Genomic DNA, 26,822 nt, shown 5'->3' with positions numbered 1-26,822 from the left:
TCCACGATGTCACAAATCACAAACTTTTCCAATGTTGCTATGACACCACAGGTGGACAATGTCATACCTGAACTCCCGTGACAGACTGTAGTTTAAATGTGGGTACACTAAAAACATTGCCGAAAATTACCTTCAGGGGGTGTGGAAGATGTATACGTGCACAAATGAACTTGGGTTTCATATCAAGATGGTTCATTATATATTTCAGTGTCCCAAAATCTGAAAATAATCTGGAATTTGAAATGCTTCTGGCCCCACACATATCAGATAAACCTTGCTTGGCCTTAGTGTTCCTTTTTGTACAAGAGAAGCAGCAGCACAATTAGATGCCCCCGAGTCCCTCGAGGACCGTTCATCATGGCATTACATACAAAATATAATTGGCATAAATTATATTTTTTGGACTTGTGCAAGTGTGATGATATTTTGTTCTGGAGGAATTTCCTTTTCCCGACTTTAAGAAAATTCCTGTACTGAACTTGATCCAGGTATCTGATGGCCTGCGGTTCTAGCTTTTCTTGCACTGTCCTCCCAAGTACCACTTTTCAGTTGAATACTTCCTCCAAGAACAATTTTCATGTGGGCCCTAAGATATTTTTGTTATGCTACAATATTTGAATGGCAGTTTGGCTTGCTTTAAAGAGACAGGTTCCGTGTTCACGTCAATATTTTACAAACATTTCCTCATTGTCTGAATCTATAATTTTGCTGTGAGGAAGTTCTCTGCCATAGTAAGCTGGTATTTATATTGCTCTGGGGAGCTCGCTATGCTAGACCCATAGAGTCAAATAGAAAAAAAAAGCTTTCTCTTGTGGCCTCAGAATAAGACAGAGCACCATACTGTGAGCAACAACACAGGAGATTCCCAACCAGCTCTACATCCCCCAAGACTTCTGGAGAGCCACCTCATTTTATAGACATAGAAACCGAGATGAGAACAGTTATGTGGCATATTTAAGGGGACTCAGACAGTGAGTGTCAGAGCCTTGATGAGACTCCTATCTCCTGGAGCTAAGCCAGGCCTGGTGGGTGGAAACTTCTCAGTAAGGCCCAAGGCTCCATGACACTGCCACCTACTAGGTTGTGGTATGTAGTCCCTACAACATGGTTTCTTCATCATACTGAGCTCAGAGGTCTTTGAGTGGGGACTGTTAATCCATCCAGCAGGGAGTCTTCTCTGTTATTTTACTATGTGGCAAGTGTTTCTCCTTGAGAGCTGCCCTCAAGCCAATGACCCATTAGAGGCTGTCATTTATAAGTCGATTAGGTGAAGTCCTACTGGGGGTTAGCATACTCTGGGTGCTATGTAAAGCACCTTGAGGTGCCTACGGAGTCCTGTGACAGTTCACCATCATGTAAACAACAGGCATAGTGCTCCAAGAACAGAGAAAGGGGGACTGATCATTTCTGGGCCAGGAGTTTCGGTGAGTCACAGAATTCTTTCATCTGCTAAGGTGCTATTTGAGTAGGGTCTTGAGGAAAGAAGGGGTGCTCTTCAGATTGGGGAAGGCAGTGAGAGAGACTCTGGAGGTGAGGCCAGTAGTTTAAAATGAGCATGCATCTGGAGAGGGGAGGGCTCAGTTGTGGGAGGCTTTCTGTGTCTCTGCTCTGTGAGTAAAGGAGAAGCCTTCTTCTAGTGGGACTGGAGGCTGAGCCCAGGCCTTACACAGGCCAGACAAGTGCTTCATCACTGAGCTACAGGCCTTTAGGCGAAGACTTTGAGATCTGGAGAATGGCAGGGTCAGACCCAGAATGTATTAGATCCTTCTAAGGCACCATGGAAGGCAAAGCAGCAAGGTCTCTGGGCTACCCCTGGGTTCCTAACCATCTGATCTTAACCCCAGAGCGAGTGGGTCACTGGAATGGAGTATATGAGCATGTGGGTTTCAGATACACAGAGGCAGAAGGTAGCCTCCTTCTGTCCACGCTGCAGATGGTGAGTCCGTTATTCTGTCAGTCAGGCTGGGGTGCTGGGAGAGAAGCCCTGGTCCTCCTAAATCTACAAGTCATTTTGGGAAACAGTCCCAGCGTCACTTAAGAAACCAGTGTCTCCTTTTCTTGTTTGAGTGAATTGGCCCCCTTCTCTGTGGACGCATCAGCCATCTGAACCAGTGACCCCTGGATCTAAATAATCTTGCCATTTTGCTGTGGACTGGGGCGAGGGGAGGAGCCGTTAAATTTCAAAGTGGAATAAACAGAAAAGCAACACTAAAAGGACGGGGAGGCTGTGTAGTGGAGCTTGAAGGGAGGACAGGTGTTTCCTCCCACGTTGAGAATAGTGACCCCTGGGAATCGCATTTCCCGTTGAGCGGGCACCCATGGTGAGGCGAGTCCTGTAAATGGCCCGGTAGTGTGGAACTGTGTGTGAGCGCCAGAGAAAGCCCACTGTTTTCTAGATGGTCTCTCGGACCCCTAGTCACATCAGGAGCTCTGAGCCTTGGCCTCATATTCCACTCTTTGTATTCATCCAGACACTCACACTCTGTGGCTACCCAACGCTCCGTGGCTGTGGACAAATGGCAGTGGCTCCATGTCTTGTGCAGTATTTAGTCCCAGCTGGCTGGCTCTGGTGTGTAAAACACTCTTCAGCCAGCGGGGGCCTTTGGGGTGCACACAGTGGGGTGACAGGCAGTGTTGCCGAAGAGAAAGCACAGCCCTGCCTGGGGTGGGAGGATGTGTGATGACGTGGCCCCACTCAGCGGGAACGCAGGCCTTTAAAAAGCTGAAGAAACAGCCTCAGAGTAAACGGTGGTTCCACGGGAGGAAAGCACACCCAGTCACATTAAAGAAGCCAAACTGTCTGCTTCAAAGAGAAAAGGCAACATCCTGTCGCAGGCCATGCTCTGGCAAAAATGTAAGTGGTTTGCTTGTGGCTGTCAAAGCCAAGCAGGCAGAGGCAGGCTCCAGGACTAGAGAGCTGCTGGCGGGGATGGGAGCACAGGGTTTAGGTTGAGGGCCTGGGGAGCGTAGACGGCTGAGGTGGGCGAGATGGAGCTGGATGGGAAAACCAGTCTGTCGGAGGTGATGCTCATTTTCCAACTTGGGGGAACGAACTAGTGTCCCAAGGTGGGACAGCTCATTGCCTCTCCGGTTCTGGGCATGAATCACTGAGGTGAGGAAAGGGCAGTTTATGATTCATGAGACGGAAACCACAGATGATATGGGTTTGGAGGAGTTCTTCACGTGAGGGCCTTTGCTTTCATGGACACCTGCTCTTCCGCTTGTTCAGTTCTGCGGGTCCGTTTCGACCCGAGTTCTGCCGAAGGTGGTTCCCTCCTGTGGACGTGCTGGGATGGGATGGAAGCCCAGTTGTGGGAAGCCTGTCTTCGCTGCTTCTCTCTGGCTTCTTCCTTCTTTATGTGGCGTGGCTAGTTCTGTGTTCCGCTACAAAGGGCCCGTGGGTTTATCTTTGACCTTGATTTTTATCCCTGGAGTTGAACGGAACAACTGTGAGCTGTATGTTCCGTTCTGTGGATTGAAAAGAATCGTATGTTATTGATAATGGAACCCACACGGACATTATCTACAACATTCCTTTCATGTGTTAACCAAAGTCAACTGAATAATCTCACAGAAGTCAAACTGCACTTCCTCAAGTAAAGCTATTATCAACCAATTTTCCTATCTTTCTTTGTTAGAGGATTAATTCCATAAAATGCCTTTCGTTTAAGTATACCATTCCTCAATCAAATTTATATGATAACCCGGATTAAAATTAAAAGAAATTTTGGAGGGTTTATTTTTAAAAAGAAAATCTGAAAATATCACTTCATTGATTAAAATGTGAAAGGCGTTATCACTAACTCATCGTTTTATTTCTCAATCCCAAGTTCTCTGGAATTGATTTTTGTTATTCATAGGTGACTCAGAGGAACAATTTCAACATCTCTCAGTTTACAAAGTCCTATCATTGATATCAACAAGATTTCCTTTTTAAAAACAAAAAGAAATTAGCCTTAATTTGAATTCAAGAGTTGTAACCACCTCTTTTAGTTCGGGTAGCACGGGACTCGTGCCAGAAGGTGACCAAAGTAAAACGTTGTTCTTCTGGAAGCTGAGTGTCAGTCACACCATTGGAAATGCTGCAAGGACCTAGGCAGATGGGTCTGAATGTCTTCTGGAGCCTTTCTTGCTTGAAGTTTTGTGTGAACACTTTTATTTTAAAAAAAAAAACTCTTAGAGTTTGCATATTTAAAATGGGGGTAAGAATAATCCCACTGGGTTTAGCTGCCCCTAAGACATGGATGGTGCCACCAGAATGTTGCCAGTTGCCCTGACTTGGCATTAGCTCCTAAGGTGTGGGCTGCTTGCCTACAATGAAGAAGCTGCCATGGTCTCTCAGTGTTGCTGCCCACTGTGTTTTTCTTCTCCAGTGCCTCTTGGGAGATGAACAGATTTTTTTTTTTTTTGAGAGTTGTTGGAGGGCTTGCTTCCTGCTCATACCACGGGGCCAGCCAGGTAGACCAGAATGCACTAGAACAGTGAGAAGGAAACATTCTTGTAAACTGCCCTTGGGGACCTTGGAGGAAATGAAGAAAGGCCTTGTGCACCAGACCTATCCCTTTACCCTGGACCCACGGTCATCTGAGTAAGACTTGTGGGAAACCCAGTAAAATCAAGGCAGTGCCATCAGCCCACTTAGAGTTGCAGGCTGAGATCGCAGGGTTTGCGATCAGACACCCGGAGTGCTGAAAAGGCACTTTCTTTTTTCAGAAACCACCCTTCAGGCGGGAGCTGAAATGACTGTACCCAGGGTTAGGAAAGAGTTAAGAAAACAATCGTAGTGCACTTGCCGCCTCCTCCCTGCTTGGCCGTGAATTCCTATGAGTGGACTCACGGTGAACACAGGCTTTAGTTCAGAAGAGAGAGCAGTGTGCCAAAGCTCAGACCTGCTGACACTGAGATACGGAAGCCTGGAGGTCCCAGGTCTGGGTGTCATCTGGATGGAGAAGTTGGTCCATCTGCAGACTTTCTCCTTCTACCCTGCACTGGTCATCCCTGTCTCGTGTAGAGGAAATAGGACAGCATGGTAGGACCAGCTTGGAACAGCTTGAGCACTAGACCGAGACAAGGCTGGCTCTGACTCTTGGCCTCCGACTGAGTAATCTCACCTCTTCTCACTCTTACCGTGGGGATTTGAACACCTGCCTCAACAAGTCTTTGTGAGGATTAAAGTAGAGCCTGTACCTGCCTTTGGCTAATATGCCTGTACTTACTGGGGGCATCAGCTTGGGCTTTATGTTAACCGTTGGTTATAGAACATTCTATTTTGTATGCAAGCAGTTTCCATAAAGTTTGCTCTTCCTCTGCTAAGCTAAAAAAAGTAAGTTAGTATACAGAGTAATGTATTTCATCACGGCATCGTCACATATGTGTCGTTATACTTTGCTCTCATCTGCCCCCCACCCACATCCTTTGCTAAACTTATGTTGATGTAATTATTACAACACTCCATTATAAAATGTTAACTGTAACAATTAAATTTCATGTGAGTTAGCAGGCCAGCTGTCTGGCAACTTTTAAAACCGTAAGTTTGCTCAAAGTGACAAAACCCAGGAAAATGATATAAAATTGCATTGAGCATGCACGAGGTTAGAGACTGAATTCGGCAAGGCACTAGCTTGCTCAAACATGAAACACTAACTTCTAAAGCAATTTGATTTACACATTTTCAAATGGAAGTGACCAATATTACATGAGTGGAAAAATGTGTTTTTCAGTTCAAGGCCATATTTTAAACTCTTATTAAAGTTTCAAGAATCTGGAGATTATTTTATCTAGATGTTAATGTTTTATTGAAAAGTTGAACATAGAAAAAAAGAATGTAGGTAAAGTGGACCTCATGTGCCCAATAAGCAGCCACAGTGGTCAGTTAATGCCTTCCTTCTTCTAACGTGCCATAAGCCTATATCTGGCCCATCAGGTTGTGCCAACATCCCTCTTGTATATCTTTTCCTAACCTCCAAAGAGTTCTGCCCAAATATTTTTGAGTGATAGAATCTAGCTGCATTCTCCAAAGGTCTACGACACAAGTCTTCTAATATGGCCGGTGTGCCAAATCGGGCTTATTGTCTATCTTTATAATAAAGTTTTATTGGAACACATCTGTGTTTCTTGATTGGAATGTTTTGCAGGACTGCTTTTGTTATATCAGCAGAGTTGTATAGCTGTAATGTTAGTGTGTGAGCCTATCTGGCTCTTTAGAGAAAGAGTTTGCTCACCTCTTCGCTTAGATGCCTGGTTGGTACTTGAGGCCTTCATTTCCCCGGGTTACTCGGCTTCTTGGTCTTGTATAGTGTTAGCATTAATGGTAGACAAAGCATGTGATCAATTCATTCAGTAGTTTGTTAATGACAAAAAAAATCTAATTGATTAAAACTTTTCCCGAGAAGTGATGAAACAATATGTAATAAATTGAGTTTCACTTGTTGGAAAGGGGAGAAAAACTAAAAAATAAGATTTTTATCATTGTATTAGGGAAAGATCTGTGAGAGTGAAAGGCAGGATTAGCTGATTTTTCTTCATGCTGACTGGTTGTCTCAGGTCCTGTGGTGTTGGCCATGTTGTCACTGTAGTTAAGGCAAGGGGCACCTTAGATACAGGAACTAGTTACTACCAAATCATTATATCCATGTGCCTTTGTCAGACATCTGGAACAGATAAGAAAGGTTTAACAGGCAAACTAGGGACTCATAACTCCCACTATTAATGAATTCTACTTTTAGGATTTATCTTAGGGTTTCACTAACTTGGAAATATATTATTAAGGGTAATTAAAGACTAAGGGCTATACACTTGAAACTATCTCATGCATAAATTCAGATATATTTAGAGCAGGAAGTAATTTAAACTATGTGGACAACCTCTAACTTTTCCGTTCTAAGACGCAGCCTTTGTTTAATGAGCTCAGTAAAGACCTTCCCTTACCGAGCTTGTGTGCTGAGTTCTTACTGCTAACAAGAGGGATCCGAAGGAAAGATGTAAATTCATAGGCTCTTTATGTGGAGGTAGACTGGGGAAGACACACATCTTTGAGGGAGAGATGAACAGATCTCTAATAAGCCCAGGCAGAGAACCAACGACAGACCAAAGTCATAATTCTACCCAAGAGCAGGTTGGTGAAATTATGGGTGTATATGGCTTATTTATAGAAACATGGGTAACTCCCAAATATCTGTATTACCAAAAGTTCCTACCCTAGCATAGGTAATGACTCCCCTAAATCTGTGCAAATTGAGCCCCTTTACTCAGTCCTTTCTTTCCCTGTTTAGTCTAGCACCTCCTGAGACTAGTTCTCACTGGGAAAGAATGACACACAACTGGAGGGTCGGGGCCCAAAATGAGTGAGTGAGGGGCCTGATCAGGTGGTGTCTAATGGCTTTTCCTCCCTGATGGAGGAGGGTCATCTTTCTATCTGTTGTTTCATTGGTTAAGGTTTTTAAGTGGATTTAGTCCATCACGTTGGAGCGCCACTCTGTTGAGATAGGAGCGGCGGGCTACGTTCCTGGCACCCAGCCGCCCACACGGCTAGCTTTATACCCCAAATAATTACACCTCCCCTTGACTTCTGTGGTAGAATGAGAAAAAGCTCAGTCTTGTGAAGGTCTTACTGAGATGGGAATGTAGTACCCAGAAAACAGTGTTCCACAACACAAGAATATAGTTTTATTGGCAAAAGAATAAATGATTTCCATGGTGAACATTTTCCTCGTCTTCCTATTTTACTGAAGAAAGATGTCAAATATGTATCCCTAATTCTCAATTACCAGCTCAGGAGTACTGAAGTACCAGCTCAGAAGTACTAGCTCATACATGCAAATCTGTTCTTTTATGAAAAGTTAAGAAGAAAAAAAATCAAGGTTGTTTGCACTTGTCTACTGAGTCTGGTTTGATTCATTAGGAAGTTCTGTAAACATTTGCTTTTGACTTTCTCAGTACCAAGTAGGTGCATCAGGATCCCTGTCCCCTCCTCCGACTTTCCTACAGTAGTTTAGTTTGTAGTTAAATGAAGATGTTCACTAATTTCTCTTGTTAGGTAGCTACCCAAACCAAAGTTGGGTAATTGATTATGATTGTTTGGATAACTCTTCCCTTATGGCATCCTTAGTAACTACTCTAGTTTTCTCGTTTTTAGGAAGAACATCTTGGTAAGAGTGGGAATGCCTTGGATGAAAGAACCTTCTCTGAAGTCCCTGTGCCTTGGTTGTCTGAGGTCCTGTGAACAGAGGCATTATTCTTGCACTCATGATACATGGATTATACTTCCAAATCTACAGATAAAAGGGTTTGGGTTCTTTCAGCCAGCTATATAACCACTGTGGAATTAGTCTTTTCCTAGCCCAGACACTGAACTTGGGCTCTAATTGCTGAGTTTTCTTATGTCCCTATTTTAAAAAAAAACAAAAAACTTTTTAAAACAGAGGTTCTTAATTAGTAGAAAGGAGTCTTATATGTGCCCAGAGCATTTCTTTTCAACATTCGCTATATACTGGGATGTTTAGGGGCAGGGGAGATTTCAGTAATATTGATGCTTTGATCCCATCCTAGAGCTTCTAGTTCTGCCCCAGGAACAGAAATTGTGTGTACATATTAAGATTCAGTTTTCCCTTCATGGGTTATGGTAGGTGTTTACTATTGTGCTTAGCAGAAGGTAATACTAAATTCATAGCACAACTTGAACTAGAAAAAGATATGAGAATAAATATTGTTTAAGCTTTTGAGGCCTGGGAAATGTTGAGACAGAAAAGAGAGGAGAAGCCAGGCGGTGGTGGCGCATGCCTTTATCCCTGCACTCGGGAGGCAGAGGCAGGTGGATCTCAGTGAGTTCGATGCCAGCCTGGTCTACAGAGCGAGTTTCAGGACTGTTATATAGAGAAGCCCTGCCTTGAAAAAAAGCAAAGCAAACCAAACCAAACCAAACCAAAAAACAAAACAAAAAGCCGAGAGAGAGAGAGAGAGAGAGAGAGAGAGAGAGAGAGACAGAGAGAGAGACAGAGAGAGAGACAGAGAGACAGAGAAACAGAGAGACAGAGAGTAAGAGGCAAAAGAGTTAGAAATAGAAGCACATTTTAATCATTTTTTCATTATTCCATGCTTGCATAGATTCATATATACTGTACTTCGATCCAATAAGGGAACTTCTAGAGGTTAAGGAATTATGAGTAAGCCTTCTTCCTGGATGATTTTAATGTGAAGTATTGCTGGTAGTTGAAATTGATGGCCTCTTATATTTCATTGATCTTTGTGGTCCTATTAACAGAAAGTGCTCAGGTCTTCTGATATTGTTAAATGGCAGCTGTGGGCTGGGGTGCAGAGCACTTACTTGGTACTCCTCAGAATATGAATTCTCTGTTGGATCAATTTGGGTGACATTTGGTTGCTAACATAGAGAAGAGACATAATAGGAATTTAAGTGAGATTCTGGACTGTACTTCTTGTTACTTAAAAGAAGTTCATAGTAGATTTCCCAGGACCCCGTGGGGTCTCTGTACTGCCAACAAGATTCTGGTTTATTTTGTCTTTCTAGTCTGATGTCTTCGGCATATGACTTTTGTCTTCAAAATTTCCTGATTGTCACTAACTCGGGCCACCACATTGGTGATCATCAAGCCTTGAAAGAACTGGAAAAATGTATATAAATATATGTATACATACATACGTATATACATATATATCTAATTCATTACTGTCCCTTCTCCTAACAGACGTTTTTTGACATCTCATGGCTACTCCATCTACAAGGGAGAAGAACATAATTATTTAGATGGGCATGTTGCCAGTGGAAGGGCTACTAAAAAAGAAGGAACAAGTGGCACTGGATGCGACAACTGTCAATCTTTGCCACACTTTGTACTCTTTCATCTGCTTCTCATAAAAAGGCCATGACATGGGTCCCATTATAAGATGCTCTTAAATATTATATTAGTAACTCACCTATGATATAAAATTCATCTAAAACAGACCCAAAATATTGACGTGCTAAGCTGCCCTGTTCCCTGCCACCAAGTTGGGCTACCTCCTAGGGCTTAGGCCATGTGTTTGGTGAAAGCCAAGGCTTTCTATGTTAGACAAAGGACAGCAACGAGATAAAACCCCACAGATGACTGCTCAGACCTTCAGGATGCTTTCATAATGTGTTTACTTATTGGAGAGAAAGCTATTGTGAGTGGGGTTTTATTTAGAGCTGTAAAGGAATATTGTTGCTCTTTGTTTGCTTTTAGGAGTTTAAGGATCAGCTTCAGGGTCAAGCAGATACGAGTTTCAGATCTATGTCTTACTGGTTGTGGTTCTGGGACATCTCTTCTCTTTCTGCATACACACCAAGGATGTGGTTCTTCCTTCATGGGTTGTGGTGGGTGTTTACTACCTTTCTTCGCAGTAAACAAACACCTAGTAAAGTAGCTGTTACTATTATTATTTTCCCTCACTAAGGGTAGAGTTTATGCAGGCTAACTATAGATTATAATCTGTGAGTTTGATATTACTTGCAAAGCTGCAGGGTGCCTATTCCTGGTCCTGGAATTAATAACAGGACTCAGGATCAGGGTCAGTGCTGATGTCTAAGCTGATCAGTTTGAGACCCGTTTGTCCATGACTTCCTTACCACCCTCATCAGGTAGCATGGGGCTTATAACTTGTGTTTGTTTTTTAATTCACAAGTTTGGACTGGGGTATTTATAAGTAGGTTATGAGGAGAACAGCACTTGAAATGGTCAAGAAATAGCGTTAATGATACCGAAAACCGAAACAGCAATGTGTTGCCTCCTTTTTTTAGTAATAGTTTCATTAGCAGTACTTGCCGGGAAAAGGGGGCAGCCAAAGTCTTATAAGCCAGAATCATTCTCAGACTAGGTGCTGGTGCCCGAAAGGAGTCGATCACCATCCAGGAAAACTCTATTATCATTTAATCCATTAGAAAGAATCAAGCTTTTACAGAGAAGGGAGACGATAATAAAGATTCTTAAAACCTCCTAGGAGTGGCAAATGTTGAGGAGCTGGGAAAGAAAGGACAGAGGAAAAGTTTTGAAAATAATGAGTTTTAGTACTGGATGAGAGGTTTATCCACTCACGAAAGAAAAGTGTGGGGAAAAAGTCAGCCATATTATCACTATGCTGTGCTTGTGTGTGCTGGGCATCCGGTCTAGTGATGTAACCTAGATAAATGAAGCAATGAAACAAACTATCTTCATCAAATGCGAAGATGGGTTCAGTGATGATGCCATGGGATATATGTAGGTCATGAAGAACACGTGATGATAATCAGGTTCACTGATTAGGTTCTGGGAAATACTGTGGCATTTTAGCATCGGAATAAAAAATTCCAAGGATGTCTAGGCTCATAATTGCCCATAAATGCTGTTGATATTCTTTATTCAAATCAAATGTCTTGTGGGATCCTAACATGAACGTCAAGATGAAGCATCTCTGGGGTGGGGATGCCCAGAGCTTGCCTTGTTTGTTCATGTCCTAATTTCCTTGCCTCTTAGGCACTTGCTGGCATCTTAATCTTGTCCTAGGGGTCTTAAGGGCTCTAGCCAGCCCCTCCTCCTTTGACCAAGAGTCCTGAGAGCTAGTCACAGGTTCTAGGCTTACAGAGTGAGTCACTGTGAAGCATGTTGGTTTTCATGAAGCTTTGCAGCTGCGAAGGTCATGCCTTCAGTCATGTGGGTTTCTGGAGAATACGGAAGGAGGCAATTTCTTAAAAACATGATCTAGTGACATGTTTCTCAGACTTGATATTATAATAACCACTCCTCCAGTGCCCGTTATAAGGGAGCCTCCCATATTATTAGGGCCTCTGGTGAGTTAGTAAACCCGAGAACTGTCACAAAATCCCATCTCAACGACAAGTTACGTTTTCCTTCATGAGGCAGTCACCAGGACAATTTACAAACCCTACACCACTCATGAGCCTTGCGACTGGGCACTTAGACCTGATCCTTAAATACAACCCCTGATACATCCTTGAAGAGAGTAGTCCTTACCCAAGAATCTCAGGATAAAAACTAATTTCTTTTATAAGACTCTCTTTAGCCTTGGAAAACTATAACTAGGTATTAGGCAAGAAACTAACCACTGCGCATCCACCTGCCTCTTCAAGCTGCCCAACCACAGGTTTTTCTTCCTGACCTATATTGGATCAAGTTAATAATTCTAGATTCAGATCTTTATTTAATAAATGAAGATGAATTCCTCTCATTTGCTCTATCTCTCCTGATGGAGTTGCTTTCTTCTAGAATTTAGCTTAGCAGTAGGTTGGGTAGTTTTAATGTGGGACCTATGGTCATGAGTTCTCAGGTTAAGCCAACACACACACACACACACACACACACACACACACACAAACACACACACCCTGCTTTGAGGCTGCTGCTCTCTGTGAAGTGGAGGTAATGTCCAATGTGTGAGCCAGGAATCTGCTTTGCTCTAACAGGTGACACAACCCTTACACCCCCTGAGGACTACATTCTAGAACTGTATTCCTTGCATACATAACCACATATACACTTCCCATGCGACATGTGTTTCTAGTTATCCAGACCCACTGAAGGAATATCTACAACCCAGCCTCAGCTGTGGCTATGTCCCCGTTTTTTAGAGACTCTTACGGATTCCTTAAGGAGTAGCTAGCATCTGAGGTCAGGACGAGGACATAGCATCACACTTTTGTCTCTTAGCACTCAAACGTATCCAAGGTATTTCCTCTCAGAGGCAGCTTTAAAAAGTTTTAAATAGGCTACAAGCCCAATTGTCTACTGGCTTTTAAAGACAGAAATATGCTTTGCTTATGTAATCTTTACAAAAGTCGATGCCAGGCTTTCGTCTCCTGATCAGGGTTGTTGTCTTTTCAGTGAGGTCTTTGGTCAATCCCTTGCTATCCTTGGCTTCTCTGTTTTCTCGATAAGGCTTTCTTTGGGGCCTTTAGGCCCAGGTATTTGAAGATGACTTCCAGGAGCATGATAAAGACAAAGTGAGAAAGGCTTTGCAGGTAGCAGGGTCCTGGGTATGCTCAGACATTTAGTCTCAGTAGGCAACAAGGTAAGGCGGGTGACAGTGACTTTTTGCTTGGCACCTGTTATACACCACACATGTCAGCGCACACATAATCTTCACAGCCCTTTTAGACAGACAATATTGTCCTCATTTTACAGGTGGAGAAACTGAGGCTTACACAAATAAGTTACTTGCTGAGGGTCACACAGGTAATAAACCACGGTAGCAAGCTTCCATGCTAGGTCTTCCAGGTTTTAATCAGTACCACATTGTATCTCAGTGCAAAGGAACTTTGCATGACACTGGACTTTTCTTCCTCTTTCAATTGAAATAGGTCCACCCCAGATGGGGTGGGCAATGATTTCGTCAAGGGTAGCTCTGCATCGACTCAAAAAAACAATCACTGCAAATTTGAGTCTCAGAAAGTGACATGCAAGGGCTGGGGAGATAGTTTGGTTGTCAACGCTCTTGCCATGTTAGTATCAGTACTGACTTTGATCAGAACTGGCATGGTGGCTTGTACCTCTCATCCAGTTGCTAGGAAGGTTGAAGCAAGAAGGGATGCTCTGGCTAGTCAGTCTAGCTGGATCAATATGTTCTAGGCCGGTGAGAGATCCTGCCTCAAAAAGAAAAGAAAAACAACTCCCGTAGATGATATGTAGGTTGAACTCTGGGCTTCATGTGCACCTATACACACATACTCATCCCCTGGATCCTTCACAGACATGCACACACAAGAAAAATGAAAAGAAGTTAGCACCTGAGACTGAATCTAGATGGGGCTCTTCTCCCAGGCTAATCACCCAAGGGAAAACAGCAGTTGGGGAAATATCCTGAGGGCCTATCACTTTGAGTATCTTGGCTGAGACTCATTCTCTTACTCATACTCATGATAAGGCCCAAGCCCCTGACCCCGGGTCAGTCTCTGCACTGGAGAGAGAACTGCTTGTCATGCCTCTTGCCTCTCTTCTCTTCATACCGTCCCCAGAGACAGCTTGCTGCCCATTCAAGCCTTACTGAATCAGGTGGAAGCAGAAGTCAGAACCCTACAGTTCTGAAACGGATATAGCTTCATCACAGTTTGCAATTCGAGATTTGCTTGTGTGATTGTTTCATTAAAGTCTGCATATCCCACCTGAGTAGACGGCAAGTTCCCCGAGGGCCGGGACCTAGTGTGATCCGCTCAACAAGTATTTGCCAGATAAATGGTCTATCAGATGTCTCTTGGTCTTGACCCCAGATCAGAGACGTGGTATATCTGAGATAGGAACCCTTTCTGCTCTGATGACCCTAGTTTCTATAAAAGGCAGGCAGATGCAGCTGGTTTCTCAGGTGGACCTATCTGCTGTCATTTCAGTAGAAAAATACCCAAAATAAAACCTTGCCAGGAATTGAGTCTCTCAGTTCTTGTCACTCCTCATGTGAGCAGACTTTTGACAAGTTTCTTGTGCAGGGCTCTATCACCTGGAAACCACCATTTTTTTTTTTTTGGAAGAATTGGTCATCAAGAGAGACAGGTCACATGGCCCAAGCCAATATTCCAACTAGAGGAAGGAGAGCTAGGATTGGCTCAGGGACCTTTAAATGACTGAACTTCAATACTACATAGAAAGAAAAATGGGCAGTTAGAGGCAAGAGGAGGATGTGTGGTGAGGAAAAAAATGGGCTATGTTGGAATCAGGTCTTGATTTGCTTGATGATGCTGCTCCTGATAAATGCAGCCATTGGACAATCCATTGAACATATCGAAGGTGTCACCCTCTTCATCAGTCGAAGAAGGGGAGGAGAGTATCAACTATATCTCTTGTTTGTTTCAGAGGTTGTAGTGCAGCCCCCCCATAATATTGTTTCTATCAAAGGCTCTGAGAACCACACCACAGAACTTCATGAAAACGTAGGTGAGGATTTCAGGGCTTCCGGGAGTTCAGATTATGACCCGGAAACACACGGGCTACCGCCACCCATTCATTCAGCATTGAGTAGGTGCGCATACCAAGATGTCTGCCACAGCTTTCTGCACCCGCTGTTCCACAGTGGGTTTGGAAAGAGGGTGGACAGGTGGCATGGAAGGCACAGTGGGCACCAAGTGGGTGGTGGTGTTTGTGAAGAGAGATTCAAGGAACCTCGCCACCCAGAAGACTTCATGCCAGAGACCCATGGCTGGCTTTGCCTGAGGTCATTGGGTGGGCTACCTGTAATTCAAAGCCTCCATGAGGAAGCACCCTAGGCAGAAGCTGCTAAGTCCAGGATGGGCTGAGTGTGAATGGGTTTTCTTTTTCCATCTAATGCAATGAGAGAAATGCCTGTTGGGGTCACACTTAGTGGCCATGCTGTGGTCTCTATGACTTTTCTTGAGACAGCATGTTGTCCTTATTGGATAACTTTGGTCCAAGGTCTGGCGCCCTATGACTGCGGTCACCATAGATAGCATCAGACAACACCAGGTGGCTACTCATCACCTGTCTTGTTTCCCAGGGCCCCTTTTTCCCTCTCCGAGTTTGAGGGCTTTCTTAGTGACTCCTCGTCCTTTCCCCAGTGGGTTCACCTGTGGCTGATGACTAAACACGGCAGGACCAATGGGGAAGGAACGTGGTTTCTTGGCGGGGGTCATCTCAGGGAGTGCGAGCAAACCACTGATTCCTTCCTCTTCTCTGACTTAGCCAGACCCAAACACCATTTTGGGGATCTCATGATAGAGACCTCTCATTGTTTGCTCCCTGGCTGCACACTAGCAGTCTTACAAGCAATATCATATCATAACGCAAGTATAGTTCTATCTCTCTTCTCTCAGATCTTCTAGATAACTTTTATACAGTCTTGTCCCAGGCCCTTGCCCCTTTCCACACCCTCTATTTTCCTTTCCGTCTTGAGTATTATATAGATTGCTGAAATGTATAAATGGAATGTTTATTGTTCCCCTCCGTGGACTCTCCTGCTTCAAGCATTAGTGACTAGAAAGCCCATATTTACATATACACAGCAACGTTTTGTTGGCTTACATTTTTTTAAGAAAAGGAAATTTTGTGTAAATTAGGAGGGAAAAATCTTTCTGTAGTATGTCAAGTCCCTCTGACCAAAGAACAAAGTCTTTCTTCCTGTTTAGAAAAAAAAAAACCAACCACTGTCCATAAATGAAAACAGCAACTTTGAAAGCTTTGGTCATGAACTTCACACTAAGAAGAGCACCTGCAGTAGCGATTCAGCAGGGGATGTGCGCGAGCCTGTGGCCTACCCAATCTCATGCTTCCCAGAAGACCTCAGCTGTCTCAGGCCACCAAGACAAACAAGGCTCTTCACGTTAAAGTGTCAGCAACTTTTCAGAGTTTGTTTTCGGTAGAAGCTAGGGCAAGTTCGTTAGCCCCGGGCATGCAGTCCTGTTGCTGAATTATTTGTTTTGGTTTTGCTACAAGCACAGAGAGCATTAGGTAGGTGTCCTTCACCGTAATGAGTTCTCTTTATCGAACACCAGCAGCGAAAGAAAACATTCACAGTGGTTGTTGGGAGTGATTCAGACAGCGTCTTAAGTGATAGTGTGTGTCCTGTGACTTTCTCATCTAGGTGGCTTTTATCGTTCAAAGTGGCCCATGTGGCTGTAGCCTTGAGGTTCAACTCATTTGGGACTGAAGCTTGAACAGCCTGTCAAGATGGGACAGAAAAGTTCCTAGAGCTGTGAGGATGCCTGTTCTATGGCTCCCTGGTGGTGTAAATTCGTGTTTAACCTATATGTTACATAGTTTTTAGGGCAGAGCTCTTAATGGTTGTCCGGTCTGCTGGCAATCCAAGGGGAATCTCAATGGCGGAGGCAAGGATCTTCTCTCAGGAAACACCTATTCCGACGTGGGTTCTTTTAAAGCTATACTGAAAGACCAGTTACTGATGACCAGGACCTGGCGACTGGCTCTTTGGTTGAGTAGTATGTGCGTTGTGGTTTGCACGAGGTTATTAAATAAATAGGTGCTGAGGATTTTGCATATTTCCTTAGTGAGATTTTATTGTGCTCTCATTGAGAAAACCAGAGTGCCATGCTTATTCAATTCAGCAGAAACCTGTGTTCTCTCAGCCTGGTAGAGCGTGAGCATTGATGCCAGTGTGCATCCGGGGACTGTGGGATGTAACTTGTTGGCTTTAAACTACAGTGCTATGCACCTTCAGGCATATGGCAGCCACAGGACTCTTCTTTTTGTGACATGCAGGGGTCTCTGTGTGTGTGTGGCAGGGAAGTGCAACGCCCCCTGCTGACTGTTCACACCTCTGCATCTTTTACTGCTAGTTTCGGAAAAAAAGGAAGCTCTCTCTGTGACCAAATGTGTGGCTTTCCTGTCCACTAGACTTTTAAAACTCTTTTTTCCTCCCTGGAATACCATGGGCAACCGGTGGCCAATGGTAAAGAAAGGCAGTGTGGTGAACTGTGCAAAGAGACTCCCAGAGGTTCATGTTCGGCTAGACTGGTTTTCCATTGTAATGGATACTTTCAAGCCCACAGAAGCTCCAGGGGTCTTCACACCACAAGAGGAATGCCGAGAAAATTTCAGGCTTCCCTAGTGTGCTACCCAGAGCAGCAACTCTCTAGTTAGTGCCAGTCGGGACTTTCCTTGTCTCTGCTGATATGGTATTATTTCAATTTCTACTTTATTTTCTTCAGATACTATTTTTAAAAAATGCCATTTTAGATTATGTTAATATTTCATTGAAAAAGTCATGAGCTATTTCAGCGGAGTCATTGGAAAGGTAGATCAGTTCAAGGACTCAGCAGCCCCAAGCCAAGGTAGCTGTGACTTTGGACAAAGTCTTTTCTTCTTCCGAATTTCCATAGTGAGCTCAGCTCTGGTGCTGGCAACAGCTGAGATCACAGTGTTTGCTGGGGGATTATGCCGATGGTTATTTTCTGTAGATTAGTGTGAAAGGCCCCAACTACAGCTTGTCAACTTACAAGTATCCTAGCCTATTGAGCTTCCTGGTGGGGGGGCGTCTTGATGCTTTGGCTTCTGTTGTCCCACGGAGCTCGGAGCTCGGCAGAGACACCTCAGAAACAACCCCACTCTTGCCTGCTCAGATGGCATCAGTCACCAGATCCCTTATCCGCTGGCTGCAGACCCAGGGCTGTGGGAGCACCCCAGCTGTACTAGACCAGGACTTTTACAGTCCGCCAGGACATATTTGTTAATTCTGCGTGTCCCAGAGATGATGAGACATTAGAGGGCAGTACACTGTCTTCGCAGCATCTCCCCAAAGCTTTCTTAGATTTTAAAGCAACAGGGGCCAGGAAATCCTGACTTCACAAGATCTGGGAGTGCCCGGCCAGTCCTTTTCTAGCCAAGCGCATGGCATGTCCAGTTTCAAAGATGATGTAGAACCAGAGAAGGAATAGGACCTGGAGGCCTCTAAGCTCTTTCCCAGAACTGTACATGCAAATCAGAGGTACCTGGAACACATTCCTGTCTCTGATTTGGGCTGAGGTGTTATGTGTAGTGCTCCTAGAATAAATAATGAGGTTTGGGTTGCAGGCGGGAGAAGGTCTAAGTATTTGTTCTGGGAGCAGAGCAGCTGAGGCCAGGCTCTGAGCCTGAGGAATGGAAGGGAACCTGAGAGGAGGCACGCAGAGATTGGGTGTCATGTCTGCGTGGAAAGCTGATGTAGAGAAGAATGATCCTGAGGAGGTAGCAGAATGAAGCAGAGGCAGAGGCGCCCGTCCTGTCTCTCCTGGCAGTCAGGCACACTTCCACACTTCCGTCTGTGGGGAACGCTCAGCTGGACTCTGCAGACGAGGTGTGCAAGCAGCACTCATGCAGGAGAAATGTAGTCAGAAGAAAGATTCTGGCTAAAGCATGTCACTGGGAAGTTAAAAACATCTCTCCGTCTTACAGATAAGGAAAAGGAGGCCTAGAGTCATTACATAAATCTGGGAATTTTCTACTAATAAGTGACAGCCTATATTTGAATGCAGCTATTTTGGGCTCTTAAGTCTGTTGTCATTGCTGTTTTGAACAAAGATGGCGGTGGTCTCGGGGCACAAATGCTATGCTGGCTCTTCATGGTACGCACTCTTACCTCAGCCCAAACCTCTCATCTCATTGGTAGGTGTTTCATTGCTTACTTTCTCTGCAACACACACACACACACACACACACACACACACACACACACACACACACACACACACACACACATTTTCTAGTTGATTCTGCACCATGATCAGGTAGGAAACCATACCATAGATAGGTCTGATGCCAAGACTGAAGAGCGGGGCTCTCTCACTGTCTGCCTCTGAAGCTCTTGTTTCGACTCCACCGGCTGACTATGTATGACTTCTTTGCCTTCTGGTCTTCAAGACCAGACTATGCTGGTGCTGAGCGCCTAAGAGCCTTGTGGGAAGTTTTGGGCAGAGTTGTTATCAGAATCAGCTGGGTGTTTACTGAACAAAGTTCAGTCAAGGCAGCCCAGTGGATCCGGGTTGAACAGATACCCAGGCTTCCGGGCCTTTGATACAAAGCCTGGGTCCCTGGGCCCTTATCTTTGAAGGATAATGGGCTCCTTGTGTGAGTCCCAGAGACCATTACTTCTTGATCTTGGATGACCTAGATCTTGGCCTGCCTTCCATGGGCCTTTCCATCTGCAGGCATAGGTTGTCTCTGATCTCCCAGGCAAGGGAAAACCCTATGCCCTGACTCAGGTTTTGTTGATGCTTTGGATTCTTGGATATTTTGACAAAAGGAAAAGGAAGCATTCTCCCAGAAGCAAGGTAGACACCCCTTCTAGAACACATGAATCAACATTGTCTCATGCTCTGAGAATCACCAAGGACCTGACAGATGCACAATTTTTCTCAGTCAATTAACTGAGAGGTAAGAGGATAATAAAAAGAAGGATATTTGAAGCATTGCTCAGATGATTAGTTAGCAAACAGCCAAAACTAAGATTGTAGAGAGCTTAGGCATGTCTGCCACTCGGGGAGGCAGAAACGATGAGGCACAATATCTTGAGAAGTTTATAATCATGTTGGAAGCATTTTAAACTCATACAGACAAGAATAACTAATCATTACCTAGCAGGCTGTAAATTTATTGAATTTGGGAGGAAGATGGTATAGCTCAGTGGTAGAACACTGCCTACCATGTCCAAGGCTCTGGCTTGTATCCACAGCACCAACAACCCAAAGAGAAAGAAAACAAGAGAAATCCTGTTTGCTAAATGACTGTTCTGTAACTGATTTTATATGACACATACACCTTATTTTTTATGTTCCACACCATGTTACTCTGATCAACATTCATCTGATAAGATACTACAGGTTAAAAGGCTCGGAGAAATTGAGTTACTTCATAGGACCACACTGCTAGATTGTGACTGAGATGGGATCTGAATCCAGCTATACCTGACTCAAGAGTTCTTGGTCTGGTTGTCACTATTTACGGCCACCTATGCGAGTGCCAGTCAGCCCCAGATGGTGTTGGAGAGGTGGGTACAGGAATTTCATGGTCTGCAGAGGTCAGAGAAGTAGCCCCAGAATCTGAATTCTGGTTATCAGAAGCAGCAATGAAGATAGGGAGGTGAAACCTTCCTGCGGATGCTGAGGAGTGTAACCAGGCCTTCTTGTTGGAGCCAGTTCATGTAGCATGCAAAAGGGTCAGAAACATGGGGTTCTGTGGGAAGCCCCGTCACTTTTAGACAAAGGGGACAGGGCTTAAGTATTTGAATATAATAGAGCCCCAGAAAGTTTGGGGGCAGAAGGAGTCTTGGAAGAAATATTCTAGGAAGCATCACAGAGATTTGCCATGTTAAGTACAACTTAGAGAGTTGGGCACTAGAGGAAATGGGCACTTGTGGTTGGGAGCATCTGAGAAGGGCTGGGGGTTCCAGTGATCTTCCTCTTTACAGCCACAGCTCCAGAGCAAGCTCCTGCCCCACCACGGCCATACCAGGGTGTTCGAGTCAAGGAGCCAGTGAAGGAGCTACTGAGGAGAAAGCGTGGCCATGCCAGCAGTGGGGCAGCTGCTCCACCTACTGCGGTGAGGGGCTATTGTGGGGGCAGTGCATCCGCAGGTGTGTGTGTGTGTGTGTGTGTGTGTGTGTGTGTGTGTGCAGTTGGACTTGTCAGAGTGGCCAGAGAGATAAGACGAGAGTGTTCTTCCCTGATTCATGCAACACCCACGGGACATGAACACAGCAGATTACACAGAGAAGGTAGACCCTGGACAAGCTAAGCTGGTGGTTCCTCAGGGTGGTGAGGGGAATAGTGGTGCTTGCTTTTATCTATTTGGGGGGAAATACCTGTTGATGAGGCTTGAGGGAGCCGATGGTACTCACGGAGATACGAGGTGGGGATTCAGGAAGTTTCTCTAATTCTATAGCCTTCTTGCTAAATTGAAACATAAATCCCTCAAAAAAATTCAGGTGGTGATGGTTGGGATATGGGTTGGGAGATTTCCCCCTATGAGTCTCCTACTCTGGGCCCCTGGGGGGCTTGCTAGAGATAAATCAATGCCCATTCTGGTCTTCTTGTCCCTTTCCAGGTGGTGCTGCCCCACCAGCCCCTGGCAACCTACAGCACAGTGGGTAAGAGCTCTTCTCTGAAGCCTTGGTGTCTGTGGGGACCCTCTCCGGTGGAGCCTGCAGTTCTATAATTTTCTTCTTCCCGACAGGTCCTTCCTGCCTTGATATGGAGGTTTCTGCTTCCACAGTGACAGAGGAGGGGACATTGTGTGCTGGCTGGCTCTCCCAACCTGCCCCGGCCACCCTCCAGCCCTTGACTCCATGGACACCCTACACGGAGTATGTGTCCCACGAAGCTGTCAGCTGCCCTTACTCAGCTGACATGTATGTGCAGCCGGTTTGCCCCAGTTACACAGTGGTGGGGCCCTCCTCGGTGCTGACCTACGCTTCCCCGCCACTCATTACTAATGTCACGGTATGTCACACAAACGCAGAACCCTGTCTATCCATGCTAATAGCACCCTTTGAGAAAACTCTTGGTTTTCTTGGCTATCAATTTCCATGATAGGGAACAAAGTTCACTGCATTTCCCAGGGTGACTTGCTCCTGTTCCTATTGACTGGAACTATCTTTCCCCCGCAAAGACATTGTATGCTTGTATTGTCACGTCTTGTCTTTTACTCCTACGGGTTAGGACGATCTCTTGCTTCCAGTCCAAACCTCCCCAGCTACTCTGAAAGCACTGGGTCTCGGTGAGTGAAGATTTTAGCAGGTGGTGCAGTAGGTGAGACCTGTGTAGAAAGGGTCTGGGTTCCTGTCAGTCCAGAGAACCTAGGGAGTGGTTGTACAGTTAGTAATGGAAACTATTATAAGGCTTCCAGGCTGAGCCCAAGTTGATACTATTCATCAAGGAAACTACTTTTGGGTCAGACCCTCCTGTAGGTTTTTGTTTGTTTCCTGCCGTAATGTCCCGTTACCTGTGTTCAACACCCTTTGCCTTTTACTTAGCACCTCTGTGTGTAGAACTTTGACCTCTCTCAATGCACTGCCCTCATCTCTAAGATGGGAAAAAATGGGAGTTACTAGTAAGATGTTGAGTATTGGGACCATGCTTAACATACAGAAAGCACTACATAATGTTAGTTATTAGTCTCGTGGCCATAGTCTGCCAGCCCTGTCAACAAATGACTCTGCCTTCTAGTGCCTGCTAGGATAGGACGCCTCCCCCATCCTTGGAGAGTGGAGGAAGGGAGTTATACTTTTATATGCTTGGTCCCCATGTGTCCAAAAAAATGGGAATACCTTAAGTTCTTGTGAGGAGAAAAGGTCTAGGAAGCCAGCGAGCTAGTTGACCTACAGGCGACCAGCTCTGCTCTGGTACTGTGGGTAGGAGAGCTGGATGGTCTCAGAACCCACCCTTGGTGGTAGAGCTTGCCTTAGCTCCCCATGGCCCCTCTGTTTGCCTCCAGGGTCCAGTGTCATTCTAGGTTCCCTGATCTTTGTTTCAGAGTGCTTTCCTGGCAAGGTTTGTGGGAGTTCTTTTACGCCACGCCCACCTGGCTATCCCACGAACCGATCTGGGGGTGGAGCTTGATGAGAATGAATAGGAAAGAGTTAATTCAACACCTTCCCCAGGCAGCTCATTTCCATAGCAATGGGCCTGAAGTGGGAGAGGGATTCCAAGCCGGCTCAGTCCTGAGGATTCTTTCCATTAGTTATCCTCTTTCATCATCTCTGTCTTCCACTTCGAGAGGTTCTGTGTATCAAACAAGCTGTATTTATTAAGAAATCATTGTTTGGTCATTTTGTAAATTAGCTCATCAAAGCTGGCTTGAGCTACCACTCAGCATCCCTGGTCAGCAGAGATAAGAGCCACAGTTCTATCCCCTGGCAAGGAACCGGCAGTTACAGTTGACCTGTATAGGTAGAGTCGAAAGGGAAGGATTTTCATTTGGATATTTGAAATAATGAAAGTAGTAAGGGTTTCCCAGGTCCTACCTGGCTTCAAGAAGCTGAGTTAGGGAGCGTGTGCTCACATTGAGAGAGAAGAAACTCTGCATGCACTAGATATACACGCCAGCTCACGTGCTGGGGGTCACGGGTCATTGTTCAATAATGAAACTTCCTGAAGCTTTGCTACTCAAACCGCAGTCCTTACACCAGCCACTTTAGCATCCTCTGAGTGGGCTAGGAGGATCCCAGGCGCTACTCCAGACCTCTGGGATCAAGAATCCATGTTGTGACAAACCCCTCAGGAAGCTGAGGGAAAGTCTTCCCCAAGTGTTTTTTGCAGTTTGCTCTTAAGATGCAGTGGCAACTGGGGAGATGATGGGGGGGGGGCAGGGAGAAGAGTGAGGATAGAAAGGGGAAGTTTAGGTCATCTGTCTGGCGTCTGTCCATGCGAAGAATTTCCTTATCCATCTTCTTTTCTCAGCTGTGGATGAAACCTCTAAAATCTCTAATTTATTTAGTGGCAATACCTCATTATTTTTTGTATCCCCTTTCATAGAAAAGTGAAGCTTCCAAATTGGGAAGTTGCTTGAGCATACAGTTAGAAGAGGGAGGGACAAGGTTGAAACTCGTCAGATTCTCCCTTCTAGGAGACTGAGCGGGAGAAAACAAAGCCTCAGTCAATGAAACATCAGTACCGGGAAGGCGGGGTACAATGGGAGGTCACGCTGGGGCAAGAATGCAGGTGTGCACCCCAGAGTTGCTAATCCCTGGTCCTTCCTGTGTTTCCCCATCACAGCCAAGAAGCACCGCTACACCTGCCGTGGGGCCCCAGCTGGAGGGTCCGGAGCACCAGGCACCCCTCACCTATTTCCCGTGGCCTCAGCCCCTTTCCACGTTGCCTGCCTCCAGTCTGCAGTACCAACCTCCAGCCCCAGCCCTGCCTGGGCCCCAGTTTGTCCAGCTTCCCATCTCTATCTCAGAGCCAGTCCTTCAGGACATGGATGACCCCAGAAGGGCCATCAGCTCCCTGACCATTGACAAGCTGCTTCTGGAGGAAGAGCAAAGCAACACCTATGAGCTCAACCACACCCTCTCTGTGGAGGGCTTTTAGGGCTGCCCTGCGGCTTCACACCCTGGAAACTGAGATTTCAGATGAGTTCAGAAGGAGCCTAGCCACCTGTTTGAAGTGGCTCTTCCCTAGGTATCCCTTCTGCCTAAAGCTGAGTTGTGTTCCTTCTTTCCTCCTCTCTTCCCTTCTTGTTTCCCTTGCCCCCTCCCCAGTCCACCTCCCTCCTTATTTCTTCTTCCAGTTTTCTTTCTCTGGAGGGGTAAATTATAGTGGTGTTCTGAGCAGAATCTTATACTGAATGTCACCAAGTCTGTAGCTCAAAGTTTCCCCTTGATGTCACATCATTAGAGAAGTGCCTCCTGTTTTCTGGTAGCCATAGCATTATAGATCTTCCTTAAGACAGCTTAGCCTGTCTGCCATTCTGAAATGCATGGGATCCCACAGGGAGATTGAAACCACCAGCACCTCCCTGTTGAGTCAGGCATGGACAAGACATGTTCCCATGCCACAGTTTTGTATTGCTCTTCTCAGCCTTGGCTAATCTAAGCAGATGTCTCTGGGTTGGTTGGAGGGGGTGGGACAGGACTCTCAGGGTGGGTAGGATAGTCAGTGAGCAATGAGAGACAGGGCTGAGGAGGAGTGGGACACATTCATGTGGTGTGTCTGTGGTTAGAAGGGCGCGAGGACGGGGAGGCTGAGAAATGATCCAACTACCTGCAACCAACATTGAAAAAAAAATCACTTTAATGTGGTTCAGCTGATCTTCTCCACAGTAACTGTGAGCAGAGCTGGGGTGGCCAGCTAGATAATGATGGGCCTGTTTCTGCCCTTCTGGCCCCCTAACAGGACACCAGCCCTTAAATTGCCTTTGTCAAGGCATTGCCAGAGCAACAGGAAAAGACCCTGATGCCCAACAGTGAGGAGAGGTCCCATTTAGTCCTTCCATGTGGGTTTTTTTTTTCATGTCAGGAATCATCCATCACCCACCATGAAGCGGCACCAAGGGTGCTTCCGTCGAAGGACCACCCTTCTCGGGCTTCTATAGTCCTGGTACGCAGGTCCATTAGGTTTCATCTCAGTTTTTATTTTATTTTTTGCTGGAGAAGCCAAGCATTTGTTATGGAGTGTTTTTGCTGTTTCTGGGGCACTCTGCTCCTGAGGAGGCTGTGTCTTTGGGAACTGGCAGGCTGTTTGCTAACGGTACCATCATTCCATGGGCACACCTTAGTCTGTAGATTCCATGTAGAAGCAATAGACGTTTCTGGAAAATGACAATTTTTTTGATACTTCACTCCCTTTTTTGTTTCCATTTTCAAGGAAAACTCCGAGGAAGACACCTGTCATTTTTTTTCATGCTTTGTGCTTATTTTGATTCAGATTTCTCAATATCTACCTAAAATCCTGGTATGCTTATCCTGAATTATTCGTATTCCACTTTAATATTTAGGTAAATGTTAGAGTGTAGAAGATAAGTTTACACTCGCGTTGGTAGTTATTGTGAACAGGAAGGGGGGGAGGACGCCCCAGCCTATTTAATTGGGGGCCTGTTGTACATAAAACACTATTCAAGATTTTCCAGCTAACTGAGGGTTTGAGAAGACACAGGAGTGGCATCCACGGAGGAGTTAACACTGGGAAAATGAAACAGCAAGGGAAGCAGTGTGAGCTTTTGCTAGGGTTGAATTGGTGTCTTTCCCCTTCTTATCTTGAGACCCCAAGCCTTGGCTGCAGGCGTCCATGCAGATTTCCTTTCAAGTTATTCTATTCATAGGCAACATTTTCAATAAAGATTTACAGATGACTTCTCTGGGCCTGTGTGTTTTATTTCTTATCTAATGAATCACTCTTATCTCTCAGTCCTGTCCTGTCCCCCCTCCTCCAAACCCCCCCTTCAGACAGTGTCTTTAGAGGAAGAAGCTTGCTGTAGTTTTATGGCTCTTACAAACTGGTCTGTTCCAGAAGCTGGTAAAAGCTGTCCGCAGGGTGTCTGTTGGGCAATTCTCATAGGCTAACATGCACATGGTTGGTGGATTTGTTCTCCAGGGCCTATTGCCCTTCCTGTTGTGTGTGTTACATGAATAATGTCTCTTGATGCTTGCTTGGCATCTGGGTTTCTGCCACAGGCATTCTCTGTGAAGCCATCAGTCAGGACCCTGGAACGTGTGACCCCAAAAGACAACCTGAGAAGCCAGTCACCTTTCCCCCATCCTTGCAGTGAGTAGTACTTTTAGAGGGTTCTCTTTTGGTGATTTGTAAAAAAAAATGTAATCTTAATTTTTTATTCATTTACCTATTTTTAGTTTCTGAGTTCACTGCCGTCGTTGTTAATCCATATTGGAATCACTGTTGTAAGTCATCCAAATTATTTTCCTGTGTA

At 45.2% G+C, this 26,822-nt stretch overlaps 1 protein-coding gene across 2 annotated transcripts; it reads left to right on the top strand.

Moving 5' to 3' along the window:
- Positions 1-2,618: 2,618 nt before the first annotated feature.
- Positions 2,619-26,247, top strand: Pou2af1 (POU class 2 homeobox associating factor 1). 2 transcript variants are annotated; one of them, XM_075965922.1, is made up of 5 exons: positions 2,619-2,854; positions 20,869-20,999; positions 21,504-21,546; positions 21,633-21,898; positions 24,173-26,247. In XM_075965922.1, the coding sequence occupies exons 1-5, from the start codon at positions 2,839-2,841 to the stop codon at positions 24,485-24,487; spliced, it is 771 nt and encodes a 256-aa protein (XP_075822037.1). In that variant the 5' UTR covers positions 2,619-2,838; the 3' UTR covers positions 24,488-26,247. The 2 variants fall into 2 exon arrangements, with proteins under 2 accessions (XP_075822037.1, XP_075822036.1); XM_075965921.1 differs by lacking the exon at positions 2,619-2,854 and adding an exon at positions 20,284-20,448.
- Positions 26,248-26,822: the final 575 nt, after the last annotated feature.

The sequence above is a fragment of the Microtus pennsylvanicus genome, chromosome 3 (assembly GCF_037038515.1).
Source record: "Microtus pennsylvanicus isolate mMicPen1 chromosome 3, mMicPen1.hap1, whole genome shotgun sequence".
Taxonomy (NCBI): domain Eukaryota; kingdom Metazoa; phylum Chordata; class Mammalia; order Rodentia; family Cricetidae; genus Microtus; species Microtus pennsylvanicus.
The sequence above is the reverse complement of the archived record's forward strand: the minus strand, read 5'-3'. Positions and strand labels throughout refer to the sequence as shown.